Raw genomic sequence first — 23423 nt, forward strand, 5'->3', positions numbered from 1 at the left:
CCTACCAATTATCAATCTATATCTCTTATAATACTAATCTTTACTACAGGTTTTATCTCAGTATATACTACAAACTTATCGCTGGACTACAATATTAATCTATATTTCTTATAATATTAATTTGCACTACGGTTTTATTTCAGTATACAAACTATTTACATATCTCTCACATATATTAGTACTTCCCACTAATTAAGTGGACAGTTGCTTATCACCGAGAAAGGTAAAAGGTATCTTTCTAGGATTAATCCCTAATTGATCAATAATAAATTACCAACATGTTTTAGGGAAGACAAGCAATCAACAACGAGGTAGTAATAACCAAAATGCTTTAGATACTTTTTTTAACGCTTTTTTATCCTTTATTTCAAGGGAAGGATGCAACAATAATCTACCTTGGAATTGTTACAAATAAAATATCTTTGGATAGAGGGAGTAATTTAGAATATAGATGTTGCATCTACAAATGTATTCGGGTATTTAATTGTTTTGCCCTTGATCATTTGCACTGAGTTTTTTCTTACATATATACTACTACTTCGATAATAAAAACAATCCAAATCCCATCTGATACTCATGATTTAGACAAAATATAAATCAAAGGTCATTGAGTGGCAAAATAGTCCGCCAAAAGCCAAAAAGGACAGGTTTGTTTCTAAAGAATGTAGTTAAAAATATAAAAGACTAATTTCCATGAGTGATTCTTGGATTAGTTCCAAATGGACATCCATGTCATGTACACTCAAATTGTTCACTTTCAATTCTAAGCTTTCTAATTTTGCTAAACGACCAAACGCGTATGTCCGAATCTTTAGAATTTGTACTAAAAACCAACTATGTGGGTGTTGACTGTCCATTGACGTAATTCAACTCAAGCCCGCCTCTACGAATTTAGGCCCAGTGCAAAATATGGCCCAATTTAAAGCTAATATATAACCAAGGCACACTTTACTTTCTCTACTATTCTAAATTATAAGTTATTTTAATTTTTCTAAATAAGTTATATAACTAGATATATTATATCTAGAGATGTAATAAAATTGCCTATCACCTGAAAAAAACAGAATAACTTACAATTTAAAACAACGATAATAGTAAATATTACTACTCAAGGAGTCAAGGGCGTCGGCAAGAAAAATAGAAGATCGAACCTCAAGTAAATATCACGCACGGTGCATTTGGATCCTTCTATTTCTTGCGGTAACAAATATGTCCATACCTTACAACGGGAGACAAATTATTACATAGTATAATAATATTGATATATTTGGATCCTACGTTAGTCTCTTCGAAAACATCCGATAAAGTTAAAACAATATAGCGGATCCTACGTCTAAAGTCTAGCCATTAAATATTAAACTATTTTAGCTCTTAAGGCTCTAAATATGTGGGTTAAAATGTTATCTAAAGTTTAGCAAACCTCATAAAAAATTATTAATTTGTTAGACCATATAAGTGAATTAAAGTGGTCTAAAGTTAGTCCCTTAACTTTAGCCAACTAAACTTTAAACTATAAGATCCAAACTAGCCATAAGTTAGGTATTTTTGTCTAGTTTGGTTTGTCCCAAGGCCCATAATAAATGCCACTACAATCTAAGGGTTATTTTTATATGAAATTGATAGAAGATTGACTCAACTTAAATACTTCGAGCACCTATTGTGAGTTTAAGAAAGGTGGAAGACACATGTTGTGACGCCAGTGAGTTAACATAGCCAGGACATGACACGAGTAATGTGGCACCAATAAAAGTTTTACAACTCCAAACTTAAAGTGAAAAAATAGAGTGGTGGGCCATAGGGACAAAAGAGAAGTGAGAGACAACAAACAAAAGTTTTACAACTCCAAGTTCAAAACAAAAGAAAAATAGAGTGATCGACCTCAGGGACAAAAGAAGAAGTGAGAGACAACCAACATCAGTTTTATAGTCCTAAACTCAAAATGAGAAAAAATAAAGTGATGAACCTCATGAACAGAAGAGAAGTGAGAGACAGAACAAAGAAAAAATCACTCTCATAGATATAGATCTACAAACATGTACTTAAAAGGTAGCTATGAATTCTTGAGGTCATACTGCAATTGTCTACCTTCCCTTGGTGATCAATGACCTCCCCCTTGCTGATCAAACGATATATTTCAACGTGGCCGATTAGGGATGAGTAACATCAATAATTCTCGAACTTGTCCCATGTTATTATCTAAGTCTCATACTCTCAAAATGTACTTCTGACATCCTAAACTTGATAGGTTGTGGCATGCTAATCTTGTGATAAACACAACCCCGATATATGGGGTTTATTGTTAGCTCCATATTTCTTCTCTTACTCTCTTTTTACCTATCCTCCCATCTCTTTTCCTTTGGTTTCCTCCTTCCCTTTTGCGAGCTGGTTAGACTCATCGAAGACATGCTAGATCTAGAAAGGATGGTGACATTAAAGTCATCATTATTGGTACATGTATACCTTGATGACGTTTTAGATCTTAGTGCACACAACATTCTACCACACAACACTCTATTGGACTTCCATGGGACGCTTCATTGGACTTCCAAAGGTGAAAGGACTATGGGTGAAAAAAGAGAAGGTATCTCCTATGGAGAATAGGGATGAGAGATACAAAATAGAGTGGGAAAGAGAGAAGACACGAGACGGATCTGCCAGCTCGAGATGAGTCATGTTATCGTGGAAGTAGCGTGGCACACAAAGGTAATTCAACGCAAGTTCTAGAGATTTAGATGTTTGGTGGTACAAATAGAGAATCTAGAATGTCATAAATACATTTTGAGAGTAACAGGAATTGGAGATTGTAAGCAACAATGAGATTTACTCATGGATGTCACGTGCCTAGACAATGACATTGTAAACTCTAGCATGCTGCTTAGGTGGTTTTGTGCAATTACTGATGATTTGAGTCTCATACTATACCATTAGCAAGTTTAGAATGCTATAAATGTGTATTTTTTGCCACCATGGGGCAAGTTTAAGACCACACATAAAATTCACCACTAAAATTTTATGAAAAATACTAATAAGAAAACGCGTAGGATACGCGGCTTCAGCCCACACACCCACCCGCTCCTCGCACATCACACCCGCCCAACACCCGCACACTTCTCCCTCCCTCCCTCTCTTTCTTGCGAGCAACTCATCGGCGGCCTCCTCCTATGCCCGTGCCACCGCCCCACCATCTCCCTCCCCGCGCGACCATGGTAGATACGATGGCAGCGAAGGATCTGCTAGATCTGGCTGCGGTGGCGATGGATTTGCTCCAGGTAGGCCTCCTTCTCCTCCTAGATCTACTTTCTAGGGTTCTAGCAAACTCCCCCCTTATCTTCTCCAACTTCGGCAAGGTATAAAATGGTCGGCCTAGGGAAGGCAGGTAGGTCAGGCGATGAGGATGGCCTACGGGTGGTTTTGGGGAGCTAGCAGCGATAGGGGTTGTCGGTCAGGCCGGGCAGGGAGCTCCGCCTATGGTGGTGGCAGAGAGGATGGGGGGCTCTATGTGCGGCTACCATGCCACCCACTAATGCCGATTGTGCCCCAATTCCGGCCAAATCAAACCTAGGCGGCCGCACGACGTAGGTGGGGAACAATTTGTTTTGGTCAATTGAGAAAGGTGAGTCTAAGACTCTAAGCAAGCACAAATGAGCGAGGTGCCGTCACCAACGAGTAGAGAGCATCGCTCCTGGTTAGATGGGTTCTCTCCGTGTGTTTGCTTCTTGGGCTAGGAGGCACTAGGCTGGCCTAGCTGGATGGTGAAGGGGAGGAGGCAAGAAATTTGATCTTTTTACTCATGGATCAAATATATCGAGTTTGGTATACTTATATGCATAATACATATAAATGCATAGTATTTGTAATTTTTCTTCAAAATTATTGGGTGTACCCATGTCCACATATCTTTAGATGCATGCATGAAGCATTAAATATAGATAAAAAATAACTAATTGTATAATTAATTGTAATTTGAGAGACGAATCTTTTAAGCCTAGTTACTCTATAATTGAGCAATAATTGTCAAATACAAATGAAAGTGCTACAATAGCTGTTGACGAACAATCTTAATTTTTTTAAATTTTTGGTGGAACTGAGGCCTTGTTTAGATGCGAAAAGATTTTGGATTTCGCTACTGTAGCACTTTCGTTTGTTTGTGGCAAATATTGTCCAATTATGGACTAACTTGGATCAAAATATTCGTCTCGCGATTTACAGGTAAACTGTGAAATTAGTTTTTATTTTTGTCTATATTTAATGCTTCATACATGTGTCCAAAGATTCGATGTGACGAGGAATCTTGAAAACTTTTTGATTTTCGGGGTGAACTAAGCCTGAACAAGGCCCAAGTAACGGTCCACGATCCGAGGAGGCGACAGCTCAACCTACCGTAACGGTGCTGCGAGTGCGGCTGTACCTCCGCTGGCTACAGGCCGTTGCACACGGCGAGAAACAACAGTCTGTTGGACGGTGCCGGGCTGACGGCGGCCACGCGACGACGTTGACTCACCGTCAGCCCCGTACCCAATCCGACAGCCCACACCCACCCCACCTCCCATCCGACGGCGCAGAGCGCGTCACAGCTCACCGCGCTAGCCCACGGGACGCGGCAGAAAGCGACGCGTGTGGGGGACGCGACACGATAGCGAGAGCACTAGCAGTCGGGACACTCACCACCAGCTAATGCGCACTCGCGTCGGGACGCGTGCTGCGTAAGAGACGCGAGCGGGGCTGCGAGGGAGCGGAGGCGGATAATAACGGCGGCGGCGCGGCATTGGCGTCGACGACGATGGAGGCGAACCGGGGGATGGTGGCTGGCTCCCGCGGCGGGGTCGTCACTATCCGGCACGATGGCGACGGCGCCGCGGTGCGTTCCTTTCCCCTCCTCCGCTCTTCCGTGCTCTCCTCGCGCTCTCGCTCCGCTTTGTCCCGTCGCGTTTCGATTTGCGCGGGGGACCCCGTCGATTTGCCGGGCGGCCGTGCGCCGACGGGCGGATTGCGTCGGCTCCGCGTCCGATTGGCGGCCGGCCCGTGCGGCCGTTGTGTCGGATGCCTAGGTTTTGGTTGCGTCTGCCTGGGGGGTTTTCGGTGCGGCGTGCTGCGGTGCTGGTCGAGTGGCGAGTCGATTGGTTTCACTGTTCCCCTCGCCACCTGCCCACGATGGTGGTGTTGAGAAATGCAGAGGGGATTTGATTGGGATGGATTGTTCAACTCGTCTGGGTTTATCATCTGAACTTTGTAGGAACAGTTCGAATCCTCCAGTCTGTTGATACTAATAATCTAACCTACTAATGCGTCAAGGCTTGGTCTTAATTAATGTACCCATTTCTTTTAACTCGGCGGGCCACGAGGGGAGTTTGTTGTTTGTTGTTTGATTTTATGATATTTTTATATAATACCTCTGATGTGGGGTTGTTGCTGTCACAATCTCACCTACATCAACGTTGTTGGTGCAGGCTAAGCAGTTGAAGAATGTGAATGAACAAATATGTCAAATCTGCGGTGACACTGTCGGGCTCTCAGCAACAGGCGATGTCTTTGTTGCATGCAACGAATGTGCCTTCCCGGTGTGTCGTCCGTGCTATGAGTATGAGCGTAAGGAGGGGAATCAGTGCTGCCCTCAATGCAAGACTAGATACAAGAGGCACAAAGGTCTGTTCCTTATGGGACCATACTGATCTTACTCATTGCTTCACAAGTTCGAACTGCTTGTTGAAATCTGTTACTTGATATTGCAAACACATCTGTTTTAATTTTCTAAAGGAAAATGAGTCATGCACATCATCACCCTGTGGTCTTTAACATCTCCATGTTCAAATTTAGGAAGCCCTCGGGTTCGTGGAGATGAGGAGGAGGATGGAGTTGATGATTTGGACAACGAATTCAACTATACACAAGGCAATGTCCAAGGTCCTCAGTGGCAGCTGCAGGGACATAGGGAAGATGTTGATCTCTCTTCATCTTCTCGACATGAACCCCATCACAGAATTCCACGTCTGACAACTGGGCAGCAGGTATAACATACATAAGGCCACTATATGATGACAGGCAGACCCTTACTGAACTTTTGGTCCTGTAACCTTATTAGAATTAATTTGCACTGTCGAATACTGTTCTTCGTAGTGTGAAGCTTGAATGGAGCCAACTGAGTCACTGGCTCACTGGTGGAGTTGTAGTCCAGTCCAGTGTTCTTGGTTGCTTCCTGATTTTAGATGATTGAGTCCGTATACAAGAAATGGGTGGTTGGGTGCCCTTACCTGTTACCAGATGATTGTATGACAATATTTTTTTAGATAAAGTAATTTTATTCCAGCCTCTGCAAGAGTTTTGCACTCAAACATCCAGTGTATAACAATAATTACGCTCGACGAATACTGCTTCCATAAGAATATTTTGCTCTGTTGTGCCCTTAAACATTGTCAACTGTTTTCAGATGTCCGGAGATATCCCTGATGCATCTCCTGACCGGCATTCTATTCGCAGCCCAACACCAAGTTATGTTGATCCAAGCATTCCAGGTGTGCTACTGTGCTATATATAGTTGTGTTGGTAATCAGTTTCCCCTGCAGATTTACTAGAATGCAATCATTTGTTTCCATGATGTCAGTACCTGTGAGGATTGTGGACCCCTCAAAGGATTTGAATTCTTATGGAGTTGGAAGTGTTGACTGGAAAGAAAGAGTCGAGAGCTGGAAAGTTAGACAGGACAAAAATATGATACAGGTGACTCATAAATATCCAGCAGAAGGGAAAGGGGATATTGAAGGGACTGGCTCAAATGGTGAAGATCTGCAAATGTATGGTCCTTACGACTTAACTTATGTCTGTTCTGTCTTTTCTTCTTTGAATCAGGCTGTCATCATGTGTAATGTGTATATAAAACATTCACATTGCACCTGGGTTCTTATTTTACAATTTTAGTTGTCCATGCTGAGTTGCTGACTACATCAAGCCAAGGAATATTTGGCCATAATGTCAGAGAATAACTCTTTCCATTCAACTCCACAAAATGAATCCTGCATCAGTTTTAATGTAGCTGATAATTTTGCTATACGCCTAGTTTTTCTATGCATTACTAACTTATGCCTATCTAGCTTATAGCTTTCAGAGCTGACTAGAAATATGATGATATTCTTGCCACTTCTGGTTTTTAATGGTGGAATGCTTACTGTTGTCCTGTTTCAGCTAATGCTGTTGATTTGCTTACATTTATTGCTCTTCTGCAGGGCTGACGATGCACGGCTACCTCTAAGTCGCATAGTGCCTATATCTCCAAACGAGCTTAACCTTTATCGAATCGTGATTGTTCTCCGGCTTATCATCCTATGTTTCTTCTTTCAGTATCGTATAACTCATCCAGTGACTGATGCTTATGGATTGTGGCTTGTATCTGTTATTTGTGAAGTTTGGTTTGCCTTGTCTTGGCTTCTAGATCAGTTCCCAAAGTGGTATCCTATCAACCGGGAAACTTACCTCGATAGACTTGCATTGAGGCAAGTTGCACTTCTTGATGTTTTTCTACAGGATGTTGTCAATGCATCACTTGTTATCTAGTCTTCTTACGTTTCATGCTGAGATTTCTTGTTCGACTTTGCAGATATGATAGGGAGGGTGAGCCATCTCAGTTGGCTCCAATTGATGTCTTTGTCAGTACAGTGGATCCACTCAAGGAGCCACCTCTAATTACTGCCAACACTGTCCTGTCCATTCTTGCTGTGGATTACCCCGTTGACAAAGTATCATGCTATGTTTCTGATGACGGTTCAGCTATGTTGACTTTTGAAGCGCTATCTGAAACTGCAGAGTTTGCAAGGAAATGGGTTCCCTTTTGCAAGAAACACAACATTGAACCTAGGGCTCCAGAGTTTTACTTTGCTCAAAAGATAGATTACCTAAAGGACAAAATACAACCTTCTTTTGTGAAAGAAAGGCGAGCTATGAAGGTAAGATAAGGTAGCAAATAGTCAGATTACTTGTTCTACAAATGGGTGACTTTGATCACATGAGGTGTTTTCTGACAGAGGGAGTATGAAGAGTTCAAAGTACGGATCAATGCCCTTGTAGCAAAAGCGCAAAAAATACCTGAGGAGGGCTGGACCATGGCTGATGGCACTCCTTGGCCTGGGAATAACCCAAGAGATCATCCAGGAATGATCCAGGTATATTTTTCTTAATATCTCTAAGATGGACATTCTGTCGGATCTTTATTTTGTTATAGATCTTGTCCTCATGTATTCCACTCTTCTTCTTTTTTTATCTTAGGTATTCTTGGGCCATAGTGGTGGGCTTGACACTGATGGAAATGAGTTGCCACGGCTTGTTTATGTTTCTCGTGAAAAGAGGCCAGGCTTCCAGCACCACAAGAAGGCTGGTGCCATGAATGCTTTGGTATATTTCCATTCAGCTCTACGAATGTCAATTTGGTTTGTCCATTGCTTTATGATCTTCCTCTTTACTAATGAACAGATACGCGTATCAGCTGTCCTGACAAATGGTGCTTATCTTCTTAATGTGGATTGTGATCACTACTTCAACAGCAGCAAAGCTCTTAGAGAGGCTATGTGTTTTATGATGGATCCAGCACTAGGAAGGAAAACTTGCTACGTTCAGTTTCCACAAAGATTTGATGGCATAGACTCACATGATCGTTATGCAAACCGGAACATTGTCTTCTTTGATGTAAGTATGGCAGCTCTTTTGTTGACCAAACTGCAAGTATTTCATGTTTCTTACATGGTTTTCTCTGTGCAGATTAATATGAAGGGTTTAGATGGCATTCAAGGACCTGTTTATGTGGGAACAGGATGCTGTTTCAATAGGCAGGCCTTGTATGGTTATGATCCTGTATTGACAGAAGCTGATTTGGAGCCTAACATTATCATTAAAAGTTGCTGTGGCGGCAGAAAAAGGAAGGACAAGAGCTATATTGATTCCAAAAACCGTGATATGAAGAGAACAGAATCTTCGGCTCCCATCTTCAACATGGAAGATATAGAAGAGGGATTTGAAGGTCTGTTCATGCTGCTAGACATTTCTTGCACTCTTGCTTATCAAATGCAAATCTAGTTCTGATACTGAAGTTATTTTCGTGCTAAAATATGTTTGCTTGTACTAATGTGAATTGTGAAATCCCACCAGGTTACGAGGATGAAAGGTCACTGCTCATGTCCCAGAAGAGCTTGGAGAAACGCTTTGGCCAGTCCCCAATTTTTATTGCATCCACCTTTATGACTCAAGGTGGCATACCCCCTTCAACAAACCCAGCTTCCCTGCTAAAGGAAGCTATACATGTCATTAGTTGTGGATATGAGGACAAGACAGAATGGGGGAAAGAGGTCAGTGAGTAAAGCAGAGTTCCTTTACTGCCCTTCAAATAGTTCTTTGTTTTTTTCCAGTTGATCTATTAACTAAAACACTAATGATAATGGGTATACATTTGGCCCACACATCCAACCTATGTCCAACTGAGGAAGCTGTACAGGTCATTAGCTTGGATATTGATTCATGTGAATGTGATTGATAGAATATAAAGAGTCGAACAACCATGTCGTTTGCATACCAGTGCTTACCAAAATTTTTATGACCATGAATGATATTTTCCCTTTGATCTTGTATTCTTTTAGATCGGATGGATATATGGATCTGTTACTGAAGATATTTTAACTGGTTTCAAGATGCATGCAAGGGGTTGGATATCCATCTACTGCATGCCACTTCGGCCTTGCTTCAAGGGTTCTGCTCCAATTAACCTTTCTGATCGTCTCAACCAAGTGCTACGCTGGGCTCTTGGTTCAGTTGAAATTCTACTTAGCAGACACTGTCCTATCTGGTATGGTTACAATGGAAGGCTAAAGCTTCTGGAGAGACTGGCATACATCAACACCATTGTTTATCCAATTACATCTATCCCACTAATAGCCTACTGTGTCCTTCCTGCTATCTGTTTACTCACCAACAAATTTATTATTCCTGAGGTAAGTTCCCCAGATTCATTTAAAGCCCCATTGTATATAACGCTGTGTTCTTGGTTATGTTTGCTTGTGGGTGTTATTTTGAGAGAGTTATTGAGGGATGCACATCGCTTTCTCAAGCTACCGTTATTTACGGTTTTTTTCATGGTTGAGGACTTCGTATTCACAGGCTTAAACTTTTGTTTTCTTGCATGTTACACATAATTATCTTGCATTCTCTGCGTGATAGTTATTTAAAATGTAATCTGTAATCAATATATAGCAGTGCATTGTAATTTGTAAATTAATAAGAAAAAATTTCTGTCGCAATTTTCCAGTCTACTCCATTCGTCCCAAAATAAGTGTCACTATGGTATTCGTGTCGGTCGAACTTTCTTAAGTTTGACTAGGTTTGTAGAAAATATTAACAACATTTGTATCTTCAAATAAGTTTATTATAAAAATAGATTCAATGATCTATCTAATGATACTAATTAATTATGTACTATAAATATTATAATTTCTTATATGTGCTTGGTTAAAGTTAAAAGCGTTTGACTTCTCGAAAAGCGAGAATGACACTTATTTTGGGGCAGAGGAAGTAGGCATCTAAGTATAATTCACAGTATTGGTAAACACTGAAATTTCTTACATATGTTTTTGGACATGTGTCCCTGCTAGATTACATCTATTTCTCCTTTACTTCCATCCCAACTAGATTACATTCATTTCTCCTGTAATTTTGTAGATTAGCAATTATGCTGGGGCATTCTTCATCCTGCTTTTTGCTTCCATCTTCGCCACTGGTATTTTGGAGCTTCGATGGAGTGGTGTTGGCATTGAGGACTGGTGGAGAAATGAACAGTTTTGGGTCATTGGTGGTACCTCTGCGCATCTCTTTGCTGTGTTCCAAGGTCTCTTAAAAGTGCTGGCAGGGATCGACACAAACTTCACGGTCACATCAAAGGCAACCGATGATGATGGTGATTTTGCTGAGCTATATGTGTTCAAGTGGACAAGTCTTCTGATTCCCCCGACCACTGTGCTTGTGATAAACCTGGTTGGTATAGTGGCTGGAGTATCATATGCTATCAACAGTGGCTACCAATCATGGGGTCCACTCTTCGGAAAGCTGTTCTTTGCAATCTGGGTGATCCTCCACCTCTACCCTTTCCTGAAGGGTCTCATGGGGAAACAGAACCGTACACCGACCATCGTCATCGTTTGGTCCATCCTCCTTGCTTCCATATTCTCGCTGCTGTGGGTGAAGATCGATCCCTTCATATCACCTACTCAGAAAGCTATTTCCCGGGGGCAGTGCGGTGTAAACTGCTGATTTGATCTGAACTGCCTGCTGGATAATATTATGGCTCTGGCCCCATCAATTCTACCCCTTGTAAATACCAGAGGAGGTTAGGCAAGGCATTTGTCGTCTAAGTTATGCTTAGCTCCTTAGTTGACTGTGCTGCATTTGGGGGTGGGCAGTACAAAACTTGTCAACTTATGTCGTGTTACTTATTCGTAGCTAAGTAGCAGTAATTAGTGTCTGTTTCTTCATGAATGTCGTGACTATATGCTCACCGTGGGCTGTGGACTGTTGTGATGTTATCTATATGTAGGACTTCAAGTACCTATTTTGCTGTTTGGTTAATGACATTGTAATTTAGGGATTGTTATCTGTTGAAATTTATATATGTATTTCTAATATTCATGCCATATATCACTATTATAATTAGGGATGAAAACGGATCGGGACGGATATTACCAATACTATATTTGTTTTCATATTTTTGGTCGGATTCGGATTCAAATACGGATAATGTTAACCATGTCGGATAAGATAGGATTAGATGTCGGCATCCTAAATATACTATTTAAGTATTTGGATACGGATACGGTATCGGATGTTGAATATTCGGACTTGAATACGGATAGATCTGAACTCTTCTAAGGCTTTGTTTGGATGTAGTCGGATTCACATCAATCCACATGTGCTGAGGTGGATTAGTGTGGAACTTGAACTAAATTCCACTCTAACTCACACCAACACACATGGATTGAAGTGAATCCGACAACATCAAAATAAGGTCTAAACGAATTCGATCTTGAATACGGTTGGAAAATATCTGTACCATTTTCATCTCTGATTATAATTAATAGTCTATTCAACGGCACGGATTGATGGAGTGTCATGGAAACTTTATAACAAGGCTGTCATGAGCACATTCTTCCTCGACATTTCATATTTCGGATTGTGTAGTCAATGAAAATAGTATGGTTTGGGGAAGAAACGAGTACAAAACCATAATTCACGCCTTGTTGGATGTTGTCGGATTCACTTCAATCCATGTGTGTTGGTGTGGATTGGGGTGAAATTTAGTTTGAGTTTCATTCAAATCCACCTCAACACATGTGGATTGATGTGACTACATCCAAACAAAGCCTCAAGCACGCTCGGTTACATGTGTGTTCTACTACCCGTTTGTAATTTAAAACTTTTTTATCTATCGACGTGAAGATTAGGCACGACCCACACACACTTGAGCGGTTGTTTGTGGCTGTGGAAGGATGGGTAGTAGTACATCGGCTTTAGCTTTGGGTTTTTTTAGAAACTATTTTTGAGTAAAAATTAGAGGAACCAGAACCATTTTAGCAAAGCCATAATTTATTATGGTTTCACTAAAACGGCTGTAGCGAGCCATCCTAAGGAGTCGGAACCAAGGTTGTCTTCCATCTGCGGGGCTTCTTCGTTCGATATGAGCCACTGCCTCGTGCTGAATGAAGCCCATCGGGCATCGGTACTTACCACATATAGCGAGTTCTCTTCTTGCTAGCCATCGATCGATATGATATTGTCGCTCTTCTTCCTCGCTAGTCGACCTTTATCGATCCAAAATAAAATATGTTCAACTTCGAACCAACTTGAATCTATAAGTTCAATTTCGTAACGAACTTGAATTGGACAATGAAATTTTGTTTAAGAACCGGACAACCGATTGGATTGTGTATGTAATTCGAGGGATGAGAAGAATCCCTCGTGTGCTACACGATCGAACGTATACGAGATGTAGTAAGACAAAACGGTCGGATTGATCATAAGCACGGTTTGACTAGGTCTGCTGCAACTGCAATAGTGATTGACTGTGCATGGCCAGCCAAAGTGTGTGTGCTGCAACAGTGATTGGCTAATTAATGTGTTGCTAAATCGGTGATTACTGTGCATGGCTACCTCCAAAGACCATGCGCTCGAGCTCGGTCCGTCCTTTTCCTTGAGTAGAGGAAAGGGCGTGACCATGCAGAGCCACCGTGATTAACCAAAGGGAAGCCCCCTAGTGTGCAGCAAAAAAGATAAAGGGAGAGAGGCACCCCATGCTAACAGCAGCAGCATTAGTTCATCTACGCTATTGTGTAATAGTTGTAGAGCTTAATGATCCTGCTAACCTAAGAAAAACATGTGCCGCATACTGCATATAACCACCATTCTTCGGTCTCGAACTGCAGCACCGTTGCTATATAGGCTTCTTCATGCATGCTCCTCAATAGTCATCATCAATATATACACAATAATATAAAAGAGAGCGTATGTTAGGAAGACCCCTACTATCTATAATTTACCACCAATCCATCTTTTATGGAAAAAATTAGTAGGAGATCGAGCAGCTATATCATATAAGAAGAAGAGCAAGACGGAGTTTCACAGTCTGATATTACATATAAGAATAAGAAAGGGCACACAATCAATAACTGAGGATCCTTGGGGTTACTATAGGAAACCCGTAGCTCTTGTCACGAGTCCTATTTCTTCTTTGTTTAGGCCCAAGACTTGGAGTGCCGATCATATCGATCTGTCAAAGGTTCTCTTATTGCGTTGTTTCCAAATGTTCATAGTTTAGTACATGATGATTGTTGTTGTTGATGTTGTCGTTCTCTGTTTCGTTGCATCCTGTGTCTTTGAAGAAACTTTTGCGACCACTCTTACATCCATATTTATTCTTGGTCACTCTCAACGGGCAAATGGGATTGCAAGGCCAATTTATCACAGTAAGTTTGTCCATCAGTACTCTTGCTTCAACTAGCAAACCATGCAAAGAATTTTAAGTTCCTTTTTGCATGTGCTCTCTAGATTGAGTTTGCCTTAATGGAACAAAATAATCCTTTGAATTGTGTCAGGTATGCAGATTTTGAATTGTAGATGAAGTTTGCTGTCCACCTCACTATATTTGATCTTCTTGATCATTGAGTTGAACAAGATGGACAAGGTCCCAAAGGCACACGGACTCCGCCATTTGTTGCACAGTCTCCATCTGTCAATGTCCAATTGTGATTGAGTAGATCATCGTTCACTTTTCTGATTTTTCCTCTGAGTATGACAGGTTAGATGCTATAATGTCAATCGGTGCCAGACCGTTTAATTAGCCATGTTGAGTGCCAAAAGGATGCTTTAATTTGTCACCCCGCCCAATTTTTACCACGGTTGAAGCTCAGATGAGCGCTTTGTCCATCGAACCGCATGGGGGTTAGGTACCAACCCAAGGTCTATCAGAATCCATCCAGGCATATATATACCAAAGCCAGAGATGAGGCATATATATTGCGTGGTCAAAGCCCTCTAAGTCAAGAATGCCCGGGCCTGCTAGTATTTTTGGTCTAGTGACCTTTGGCCAATGCAACCAACTAGACAATGCCCACCATTACTATTTCTGCACCCTTCCAAAGGAAAGATCTTCTGATTCTGTCAATCCTCTCTTTATTGCAGGATTACAACACATAACTCTTCACATTAAACATGAACCCTGGGATTAATTAATTTAATAATTAAATGTGCTCATAAAACCAGTTAAACCCATCCAGAAGCTAGCTGGGCCTTGGTGCGTGGCACAGGAGGAAAGCGTCAATGCGAGACCATTCCAACAAGCTGAACTACAATTTGTTTGTGTTTGGTGTGGATGTGCTTGTCAATTTGAGGTTTCCTTAGTTCCTTTCGTCCCCTTTAATCAAGCTAGCTCTGTCCCTACAAATTAAATTGTGTTTTAAACTGTCACTCCTTCATTAAAATTTGCCAGATGTTTCAAAGAAAAAGTGGCACAACTATCATTTTATATGGATAAATATCTTATATATAAAGAGATTACATCATGTTGGCACTTGGCACGGCTGGCATTTGCAGAAGTGTTGGTAGGTGCCGTATCTGTAGAGCGATCGGTGGATCGATCTCCTCACCAGTTCGCGCTTAGCAGTGCAAAGCAATTGGCAGTTTGGCACAACCAGATGGCGACTAACCCACTAGCTAAGCAGCTGCAGCTACAACAGTTCGCGTCAGGGCACTCCAACAATCGAATCGAACAAAATAAACTAATTAACGAACGGACAAGACACACCCAAAAACACACATGTACAGCTTCGTCGACATGGTGGAGTCGACGACTAATTGAAGGAAACAAGAAGGCAACGAAATTCTCCAATGGATCTTCAAAATGCCGGCAGCGTTCCGGTCGATCTGCTTGGTCTCTCGGCTATCAATCAGACGTACCTACGCGCGCCGCTACACGCACGCGTGCTCCGGGCAAGATCTCATCGCGCAAGCGGGGATGCTCGCCTCGACCTCGCCGACGCAGCTTCCGCCGCCGGCCTTCGCCGGAATGCACTGTTCAGCTGGCACCGGGGTTGGGACGGCCACGGGAACAGGAAGCGGCGCCGGCGCTTGCTGCCTGAGGGCGGCTGCTGGTGGCCGCTTGCAGGCTGGCGCTGCAGCAGGCTGCTGCAGGCCGAGGATGGCGTGGCCCTCGGGGACGAGGGGCACGATGGGGAGGTTGTCGCAGGTGCAGACCTCGACCATGAAGCCGTCGGGGTCGTGGAAGAAGAGCTGGTCCACGTAGATGCCGCCCTCCTCCACGCGCCGCTGCACGTACCGGATGCCCAGCTCCTTGAGCCGCCGCTGCACCGCCTCCATGCTCTCGCACTGCATGCATGCAAATGCAACAGCACAAGCACTATCAGTTCACCTTTCCGTGACAGATGACTTTGTTCATATGCATGGTTGGTAAGAAGCACTCATGCATGTATGCTAGCAGCATGCATACTGCATGATTTTAACTTTATATTGTCGTTATTATAGTGCAACGGCCTATGGCTAGTCGTGCATGCATATGCATGCAGATACGTACGTTCGTTGGTCTTGCCAGATCTGCATGTGAGTGAGATACGTATATGATCCCGCCAGCGCAGCATCCACGCTGTCTGAGGGTGTGTGGGTGTGAAGACAAATTAACTCTATGTGTAACACAAATAAAAAAATATACTGTCAATTTTCTAGGAAAAATCTATTGTTATCACTTTCTCCAACTTTCCAAATCGTCGCCTAGTGGATTGTCTACTATGCTTGAGGACCAGAGCATGCAGGAGAGTTGGACATATATGTATGCATGCACGTGCATATGTGCCGAAGCCCATCCTTATGCTATCATTCTTGGATGTGTCTAGTTAAAGAGTACACATAGTGTGATCGATTCAATATAGTTTTTTTTCCTTCCAAATGTTTGACCAAAGCAATTTAATAAGATTATATATTACTAGTGCTATCTCACTAAGAGGTGCACATGCACGGCCATGTTCGTATGTCCCATTTTTCCAAGAAAAGCTGGAGACATCAAAATCCCGTCACCACATAGGAATGTGTTAATAAGTAAATTACTGATGGTAATTATATATGCAAGTTTAAGATATATAGCACATAGTAGTACACATATGTATATGTCAAGAGATAGATCCAGACAAATAGACAACGCATCAGTCCCTATCAAAACAGCTGATGAGCGTGAAGGTTTTCTTCTTCACTTGCGCAACATTTAAATGCATGCAAGCAATAGCTTGCATGGCGGCTTGGTGCACATATACAAATAATATCTATTCGGCTATTCATGCAGCCTGAGTTGAGTTTTTGGAAAGGAATTGGCATGATCCGTGTGCACATGCAATGATCCTACCCAGATAGCATAAGGAATTCTTCATCGATATTCAATTCGATCTACGTACTAGTCCTATTTTTATTATGTTATTAATCATTACTGATCATGCATGTAACCCACCAGCAGCTAGCATCTATTTCTTAATTAAGTTAAGATGTAGATCAGATCGAGCCCACTTCAGCAAATTGTGAGGTCAAAATGGGGGCCAGAAATGGAGCAACTGTGGCTAAGTAATAGCTAGCTAGCTACGTACTGAAGCCTTACAACCAGCACTTTTTATTGGCTTGTCTGTATTAATTCCATGCTGCGCGAGTTCAGTCACCATCTTAGGATGAACTTCGTATCTAATTGGTATCTACATCAGACGTGCTAGAGGAATGGGATGCTGTCAAATTAATTGAAGTTGTTGTGACCATTTTTCCAACAAGAGAAGGGACCAGGTGTGTATATATATATATATATATATATATATATATATATATATATATATATATATATATATATATATATATATATATCCGAGTTCGAGGAACAGATTAATTATATATAACTATATTCTACAGAAGATGAGGATCAGTCGTGGATCTCGCAGCAGAAAAATAAAGCAGGGGCACGAACATGCAGGTTAATCTACTTAGTTAATTAATTCGGTCGATTCCCTAGTGTCAACTGTGACACCGATCGAGGCGTATATCTCTGTTCATTTTTTTCCTCCCTTCTCCAAATTTGTCTTACTGTGTATCTCAAGGAATATTTTTGTATGTATATTTATACAAACGCTGGTCGATCAAACGCGTGGGTAGGAACTATATATATTGCAGAACAGCTAGCGATCTGGATCTTGACGACGTAGTGGGAGGCAAGCATTGCATACCTGGAAGGAGATGTGGTTGTCCTTGGGATTGATCTCCGTCTTCTTGGGGGGCATGCTCGCCGGGTCCTCGGCTTGCAGGAGATGGACGCCTATGCCGTAGTTGAACAGCCTGTAGTACGTAGTGCAGTAGCAGTAATGAATATATACATTGTTGATCACGCAGGCCATGCAGTACATTGTTAGCTACGACCTTAGCTTATCAAAGCAATCCGAATCGAGAAGAAGAACTCCAATAATGGCAATGCAACCTACCATGCGCCGTGGAAGTCGAAGGAGCCCGGGCGACGGATGGGGACGAAGCCGAGGACGTCGCGGTAGAAGCGGAGGGAGCTCTCGAGGCACCGGCACACCACGGAGATGTGGTTCAGCGCCGCCAGCGGCAGCCCGGCGCCGCGCTGCACCGGCTCCACGCCCATGGTGTTCACCATCGTCTTTGTTCCGGCAAATCCGATGGGCGCTGTCGTTGTTGCGGCTTAACTTGCTTGTTGGTCCGCCGGCGCGCGGTTTCTGCCGCACAATGCAGGAACGAAGGGACGACGGCGGAGCGCGCGGGGACGCGTCAGAAGCTCTCTAGCTGCCTTGCTGAATGAAGAGGCCGATCGAGACGATGGAGATGGCCGGCGAGGCACCGACGACGGAGACGCGCGCGACGGCCGGCCGGGGACGGTGTCGGTGTGGGCTGGAGAGCCTGGGTCTCGAGGTGAATGCAAGGAAATTAATCAAGGGCCGGGGCCGTCGTACGACTACGACGCTGCTGGGGAGAGGATGCAGCTAGCTAGATCGAGCTAGCTAGCTATATATGCTGTGTTGTGTGGTCTATATGGAGTGTGCACTACTGTGGAGGTTGACGCGGCGCCGGGCGGCTCTTATATAGAGCGTGCTCCGTGTGTGGGGGCGCCGACAGCAACACCCAGGTATAGAGATAGAGCACGATAGATAGATGGATGGAGGAGCAATGGCAAAAGTGCCGGCCGGTTGCTGCAGCTGCAGTGCGCGCGGGGGTCCGCGGCCAGCTCCGATGCGGTGTCGTTGAAGGTGTGATACACACCACGGCGGGCAGGCATTCACGCCCACGGCCGGCCCGCCAATCGATGGCATCCACTTCACGCGGTCGCCGAGCCCGTCCATTGGATGTCACGCGCATCCATGAGTACGACCTCTCCCCGTCGCCACATCCATGTGGACGAGCGCCATTCCCGTCTTTTTCGTTTTCTGTGTGTGTGTGTTTTTTTTTAAGATTCTCACAATTATAATCTTGTTAGTATGATTTCAGAATCTAGATCCAGAGCTTAGGCTACTATCATCGGCGTCAAGCTAACATTGTTTGGTGTCAGTAGTAACACCGTTTGGCGCTAAATTTGACGCCACCACTGATGCCGCCAAGAGTACACAGTTGTGCACGTGGTTTGTGGGCTTGGCACCATTGCCATTAACGTCTTTTGTTTGGCGCCAGCGACAATGACACCAAGCTCCAAATTCAGATTCTAAAATCAAGCTACCAAAAATATATATAATTGTGAGAATCATTCGCGAAAAAGAGAAAAAAGAATCAAAACAGACGGACGCCACTCCTGCATACCAGGGGTCTCGACCCCTGATGCAGGCTGCAGGCCCCATCCATCCATCCATCCATGATCCATCCCCGGGCCCGCCGGCCGCGCCGCGTGCTCCGATCCGACGACGACGCGGCTGCCTCCATCCGTTCCGTACTTCGTCTCCATCCATCACCATTCAGGCGTAGTATTCACCACTCGTATCTGTCGCGCGCCACCGACGTGTTCGTCGATCGTTCGTACTACGTTCCCGGCCCGGCCGGTCCCGGCGGCGTTCGCACGTGTGCCCCGTGACACAACCAGCTGAAACCACTGCACTGCACGTTTCTCTCGAGGAGGCTGGAGGTAGCAGATCGACCGACGATGACGGCGTCTACGCGCACCAGGCACCTGCATGCAAATGACTCCGAGAGTACTGTACTGACCCCGGCCGAGATCGATCGATCAGTTGACGTACGCGGGCCGAGGCACCAGGCACCTAGCTGATGGATCGAGGTCCAAAAGTCTAGAACCGTCGGCGAATACTCCCTCCGGGCATGTCCTCTTACTATTCCACCTATTCGATTCGCTTTGAGAAGTGTACAAACACACATCTTAATGTAAAACTACTTTGAGATGTGTGTTTGCACATTTCTTAAAACGAAACCAATAAGTAGGAGAGTGAGGGCATGTGCCTTTAGGGTAAAAAAACCGCCTTCAGCCTGGCTTCTTCCGTAGATTGTGAATAAAACGTCGTTGTAGCACTACAGCCCCTCTAGACTTCTTTTTGTCCTTGCCTCATCGATATCCGCATACAGTTACTCCACGTGCGCGCCTAGATTCTCATCTCTCCCGCAAAAATGCGCCACTAGTAAAAAAAAAGCTTCATGCAAACCATGCATAAATTGCGGGCTTCGAACCAAACCGTTTGAACTAATGAATGTTCTCGTATAGCATGCATCCGCAATTATATTTGATAAGAACAGATAGAAAAAAACTTTACACTAATTAACCACTCTTTGATATGCTAAATGTTGTCCTAAATGTTATTTTTTATCAGTATGGAGGAAGTATGCCAGAGGTCGCATGTGAGTCCGACATAGCATAGGTTCCTGAGGTTATATCATGTATAGGAGTATAAACATTTGCTTGTACGTAAAATTACCTGTGTGCAGTAATCTGGGAGATACAGCGCAGATCGCTAATAATCCACTACTAGGTTCCTGGATCCGGGTTACAGATAACTAATCTGTACTTGGACGGTGCCTAGCTACTTCCAGTTGAAACCCATATAGACATGTACGTATATCGTCAGTCGAGTTACCACGCTATGCTTACATTGCATTTGCCATGTAGCCACTCCGTTTTGCACGCAGAAGGATCACAAAATCATATGGATGCATCGCATGCATACAAGCACGCACTAGCTAGGTACAAGGAACTTGGTGGAACCTTTTTGTAGACTACTAATGTGTCTCACTAAAGTTTCCGGCATGATACATATGTTTGCGCATCAAAAGAGCTGCTCATATGTTCGGGATCCAACAACGCAAGGCGATAAGATCAAGCTAAAAAACTCAACAGCAAATCCCGGCCATACCCTGGATACGGCATTTCTAGTTGCAGCTAAAGGGCGTCAAACAGGTTTCTGATGAAACGATTCTCCTTTGCTCTGGAAACTCTCGAAACGGAGAAGGCTTCGCACAGATTCCTGGTGAATCATTTTCAATGGAATAAACTAAGGCTACGTCGAACAATTCCAGATTATAAAAACTATAAAGCAATTCCAGCTGGAATCATTCCAGGAGCTCAATACAGGGCAAACGAACGAGCCCTAAAATAGTTTGTATTAAGTTAGTCTTCATCTAGAAAAAGTTTTGTAAGCACGTTTGTATTTATATGATTTTCTTTATGAAAGACAACTTATTTTGGAATAAGATTTTTCAGCCTACCAGCCAAACGATCCCGCGAAGTGATTTTGATTCACCATCTAAAACATTTCTTCAGAAAATCTGAATTTGAAAAGTTTCTACTAAAATCTGGATCTCTACCAAATGCACTCTTAATGAAATTAATTCCATGTGTAGAAGTTGGTATATTTTTTATGAGCTTGATCAAAGTCAATCAGGTCTGACTTTAAAGTCAAAGTGAACTATCATTTGGGACAAAGGGGGTTTAACGTTCCACTGTCATAAAAGGTATTTCTTTAACTTTGGATGTTTTTTAAGCATATCTTTGGCCACTATTTTCTCCTAAATATATTCTTAAAACCGCTAAATTTAAGAGATTGGCAATAGCTGTGAATACAAATTAACCTACATATACGGCTTACATGTTTGCAAATTAAATGATTTAGTAGGTATTAATGTTTATACTCTCTCAGTCTCGTCTGTAAGGCATTTTGCGTACAAGTTTATAATCTTTGACAGATAATTTGGCCAATAATTTGTAACTATTGTAATACAAACTTGATACCGTTAAATTTTAATCAGATATAGTACCAATAATCATAAGTTTATACTCATAAAGAAATAATATGAAACACATAAATTGTCAGATCGATCGATCATGACTTATTAGGAGACCGTATCATATCATATTATTATGCCTTATAAACTATATCAAAGGGAGTATAGCTTTTAATATTTTCACCAAAACTTGTCCAAAATATTTAGATAGATATAGACAACAGTATTCATCCACATATGTTAAAAACCTATACTGACCGATAGTCCAACAGTATTATTTTGATACTTTTACCGACCCATGTCTGGCGCTAATTTTGGAATGTGGTATAATGCATACATATGTATGTGTCAGCTACAATTAAAAGTTTAATTAGATATATCTATATTTCCTTTATATGGGATATTAATGATTGATATTTCTACCCATAGCATAGATCTATGCACCATGCAAATGCATCTTGATCTTGGACCACCAAGTAAATAAAAACCTGTCTTTTCATCTAGGAGGCTATATATAGCTTCATAAAAATATGGAGCATATATGAAAAGCAACGGCTGAACGCGGCCACTAAGCAACTTCAGCAGGGCCCCTACTCAAGCTCCAATAGCTAAATATGGGTGTCCAGGTTAAAAATATTACTCCAGTAGGACCCATACTCCAGACCCCATATTTGGCTGGGCACCCATATTTCTCCCTCGGACCCTATTTCTGTTGGCCCAACAGGGCAGCCCCCATCCTCAATCGCGTGTCCTAGCCCTGCGCATGCTTCCTCTCTCTCTACCTTTGCATGTATGTACGTATATACTCAGGCAGCTGATTGTGGCACTGACTTCTTGATTAATAATATACTCCCTCCATCCCAAATTATAAGTCATTCTAAGAATCTTGGAAAGTCAAAACATTTTCATGTTTGACCAAATTTATAGAGAAAAATACTAAGATTTGTAACGTAAAGTGAATATATTATGAAAATATAATTAAGCAAAAATCTAATAATACTTAGTTGTTATCATAATAATAATTATTTTATTATATAAATTTGGTCAAATTTAGAAAAGTTTGACTCTCCAAGATTCTTGAAATGACTTACAATTTGGGATGGAGAGAGTAGGTTGATGGAATGCATGTCCGATATGTCATGACATATATAAAACCAATTGTATACAGGAGTACCAAACTAGACTAGCAAACTATTATACCAACCAATATATATATGCAGCGATTTATATACCACGGCCACCGTACCGGTCGTCGATCACGCATGATGTCGCCAGTTGCATATATATTGCAATGGCCACAAAATTTAGTATATAGACCATGTGCTGTACGTATATATATGTTGTGTGCCCGTGCTAGCTAGATCTGTAGCGTAATAGTTACGCCAGAGATATATTTTAGGTGTATATATATACTATATGTTAGCTCAGAAAAGATATTTCGGATCGACATTTTTGCCAAAAAAAAAGAAATTTTGAATTGACAGTAACATCGACCATTTCGTACGTATACAGAGATATCCTATGCCCTCTTGCAGTTGCAGTTCAAACAGAGGCCACCATGTCACCATCATGTGATGGCCAAGAAATGAAGACTGCCCACCCTTTATTTGCTAGGCCCAAACTAATAAGCAACGATGTGAATT

General features: G+C 42.5%; 2 protein-coding genes across 2 annotated transcripts; one reads left to right on the top strand and one right to left on the bottom strand.

Moving 5' to 3' along the window:
• LOC8056543 (probable cellulose synthase A catalytic subunit 1 [UDP-forming]) lies at positions 4676–11657 on the top strand. Its single transcript, XM_002455055.2, has 14 exons — positions 4676–4858; positions 5448–5643; positions 5815–6005; positions 6425–6509; positions 6599–6788; positions 7218–7484; positions 7589–7934; positions 8013–8150; positions 8254–8379; positions 8458–8670; positions 8743–9001; positions 9130–9326; positions 9615–9965; positions 10690–11657. Exons 1-14 carry the CDS (start codon positions 4781–4783, stop codon positions 11275–11277), a joined length of 3225 nt encoding a protein of 1074 aa, XP_002455100.2. The 5' UTR covers positions 4676–4780; the 3' UTR covers positions 11278–11657.
• LOC8078476 lies at positions 15008–18640 on the bottom strand. Its single transcript, XM_002457215.2, has 3 exons — positions 18033–18640; positions 17781–17889; positions 15008–15900 (listed from the first exon to the last, which is right to left on the bottom strand). Exons 1-3 carry the CDS (start codon positions 18206–18208, stop codon positions 15484–15486), a joined length of 702 nt encoding a protein of 233 aa, XP_002457260.1. The 5' UTR covers positions 18209–18640; the 3' UTR covers positions 15008–15483.

The sequence above is a fragment of the Sorghum bicolor genome, chromosome 3, assembly GCF_000003195.3.
Source record: "Sorghum bicolor cultivar BTx623 chromosome 3, Sorghum_bicolor_NCBIv3, whole genome shotgun sequence".
In the NCBI taxonomy this organism is placed as follows: domain Eukaryota; kingdom Viridiplantae; phylum Streptophyta; class Magnoliopsida; order Poales; family Poaceae; genus Sorghum; species Sorghum bicolor.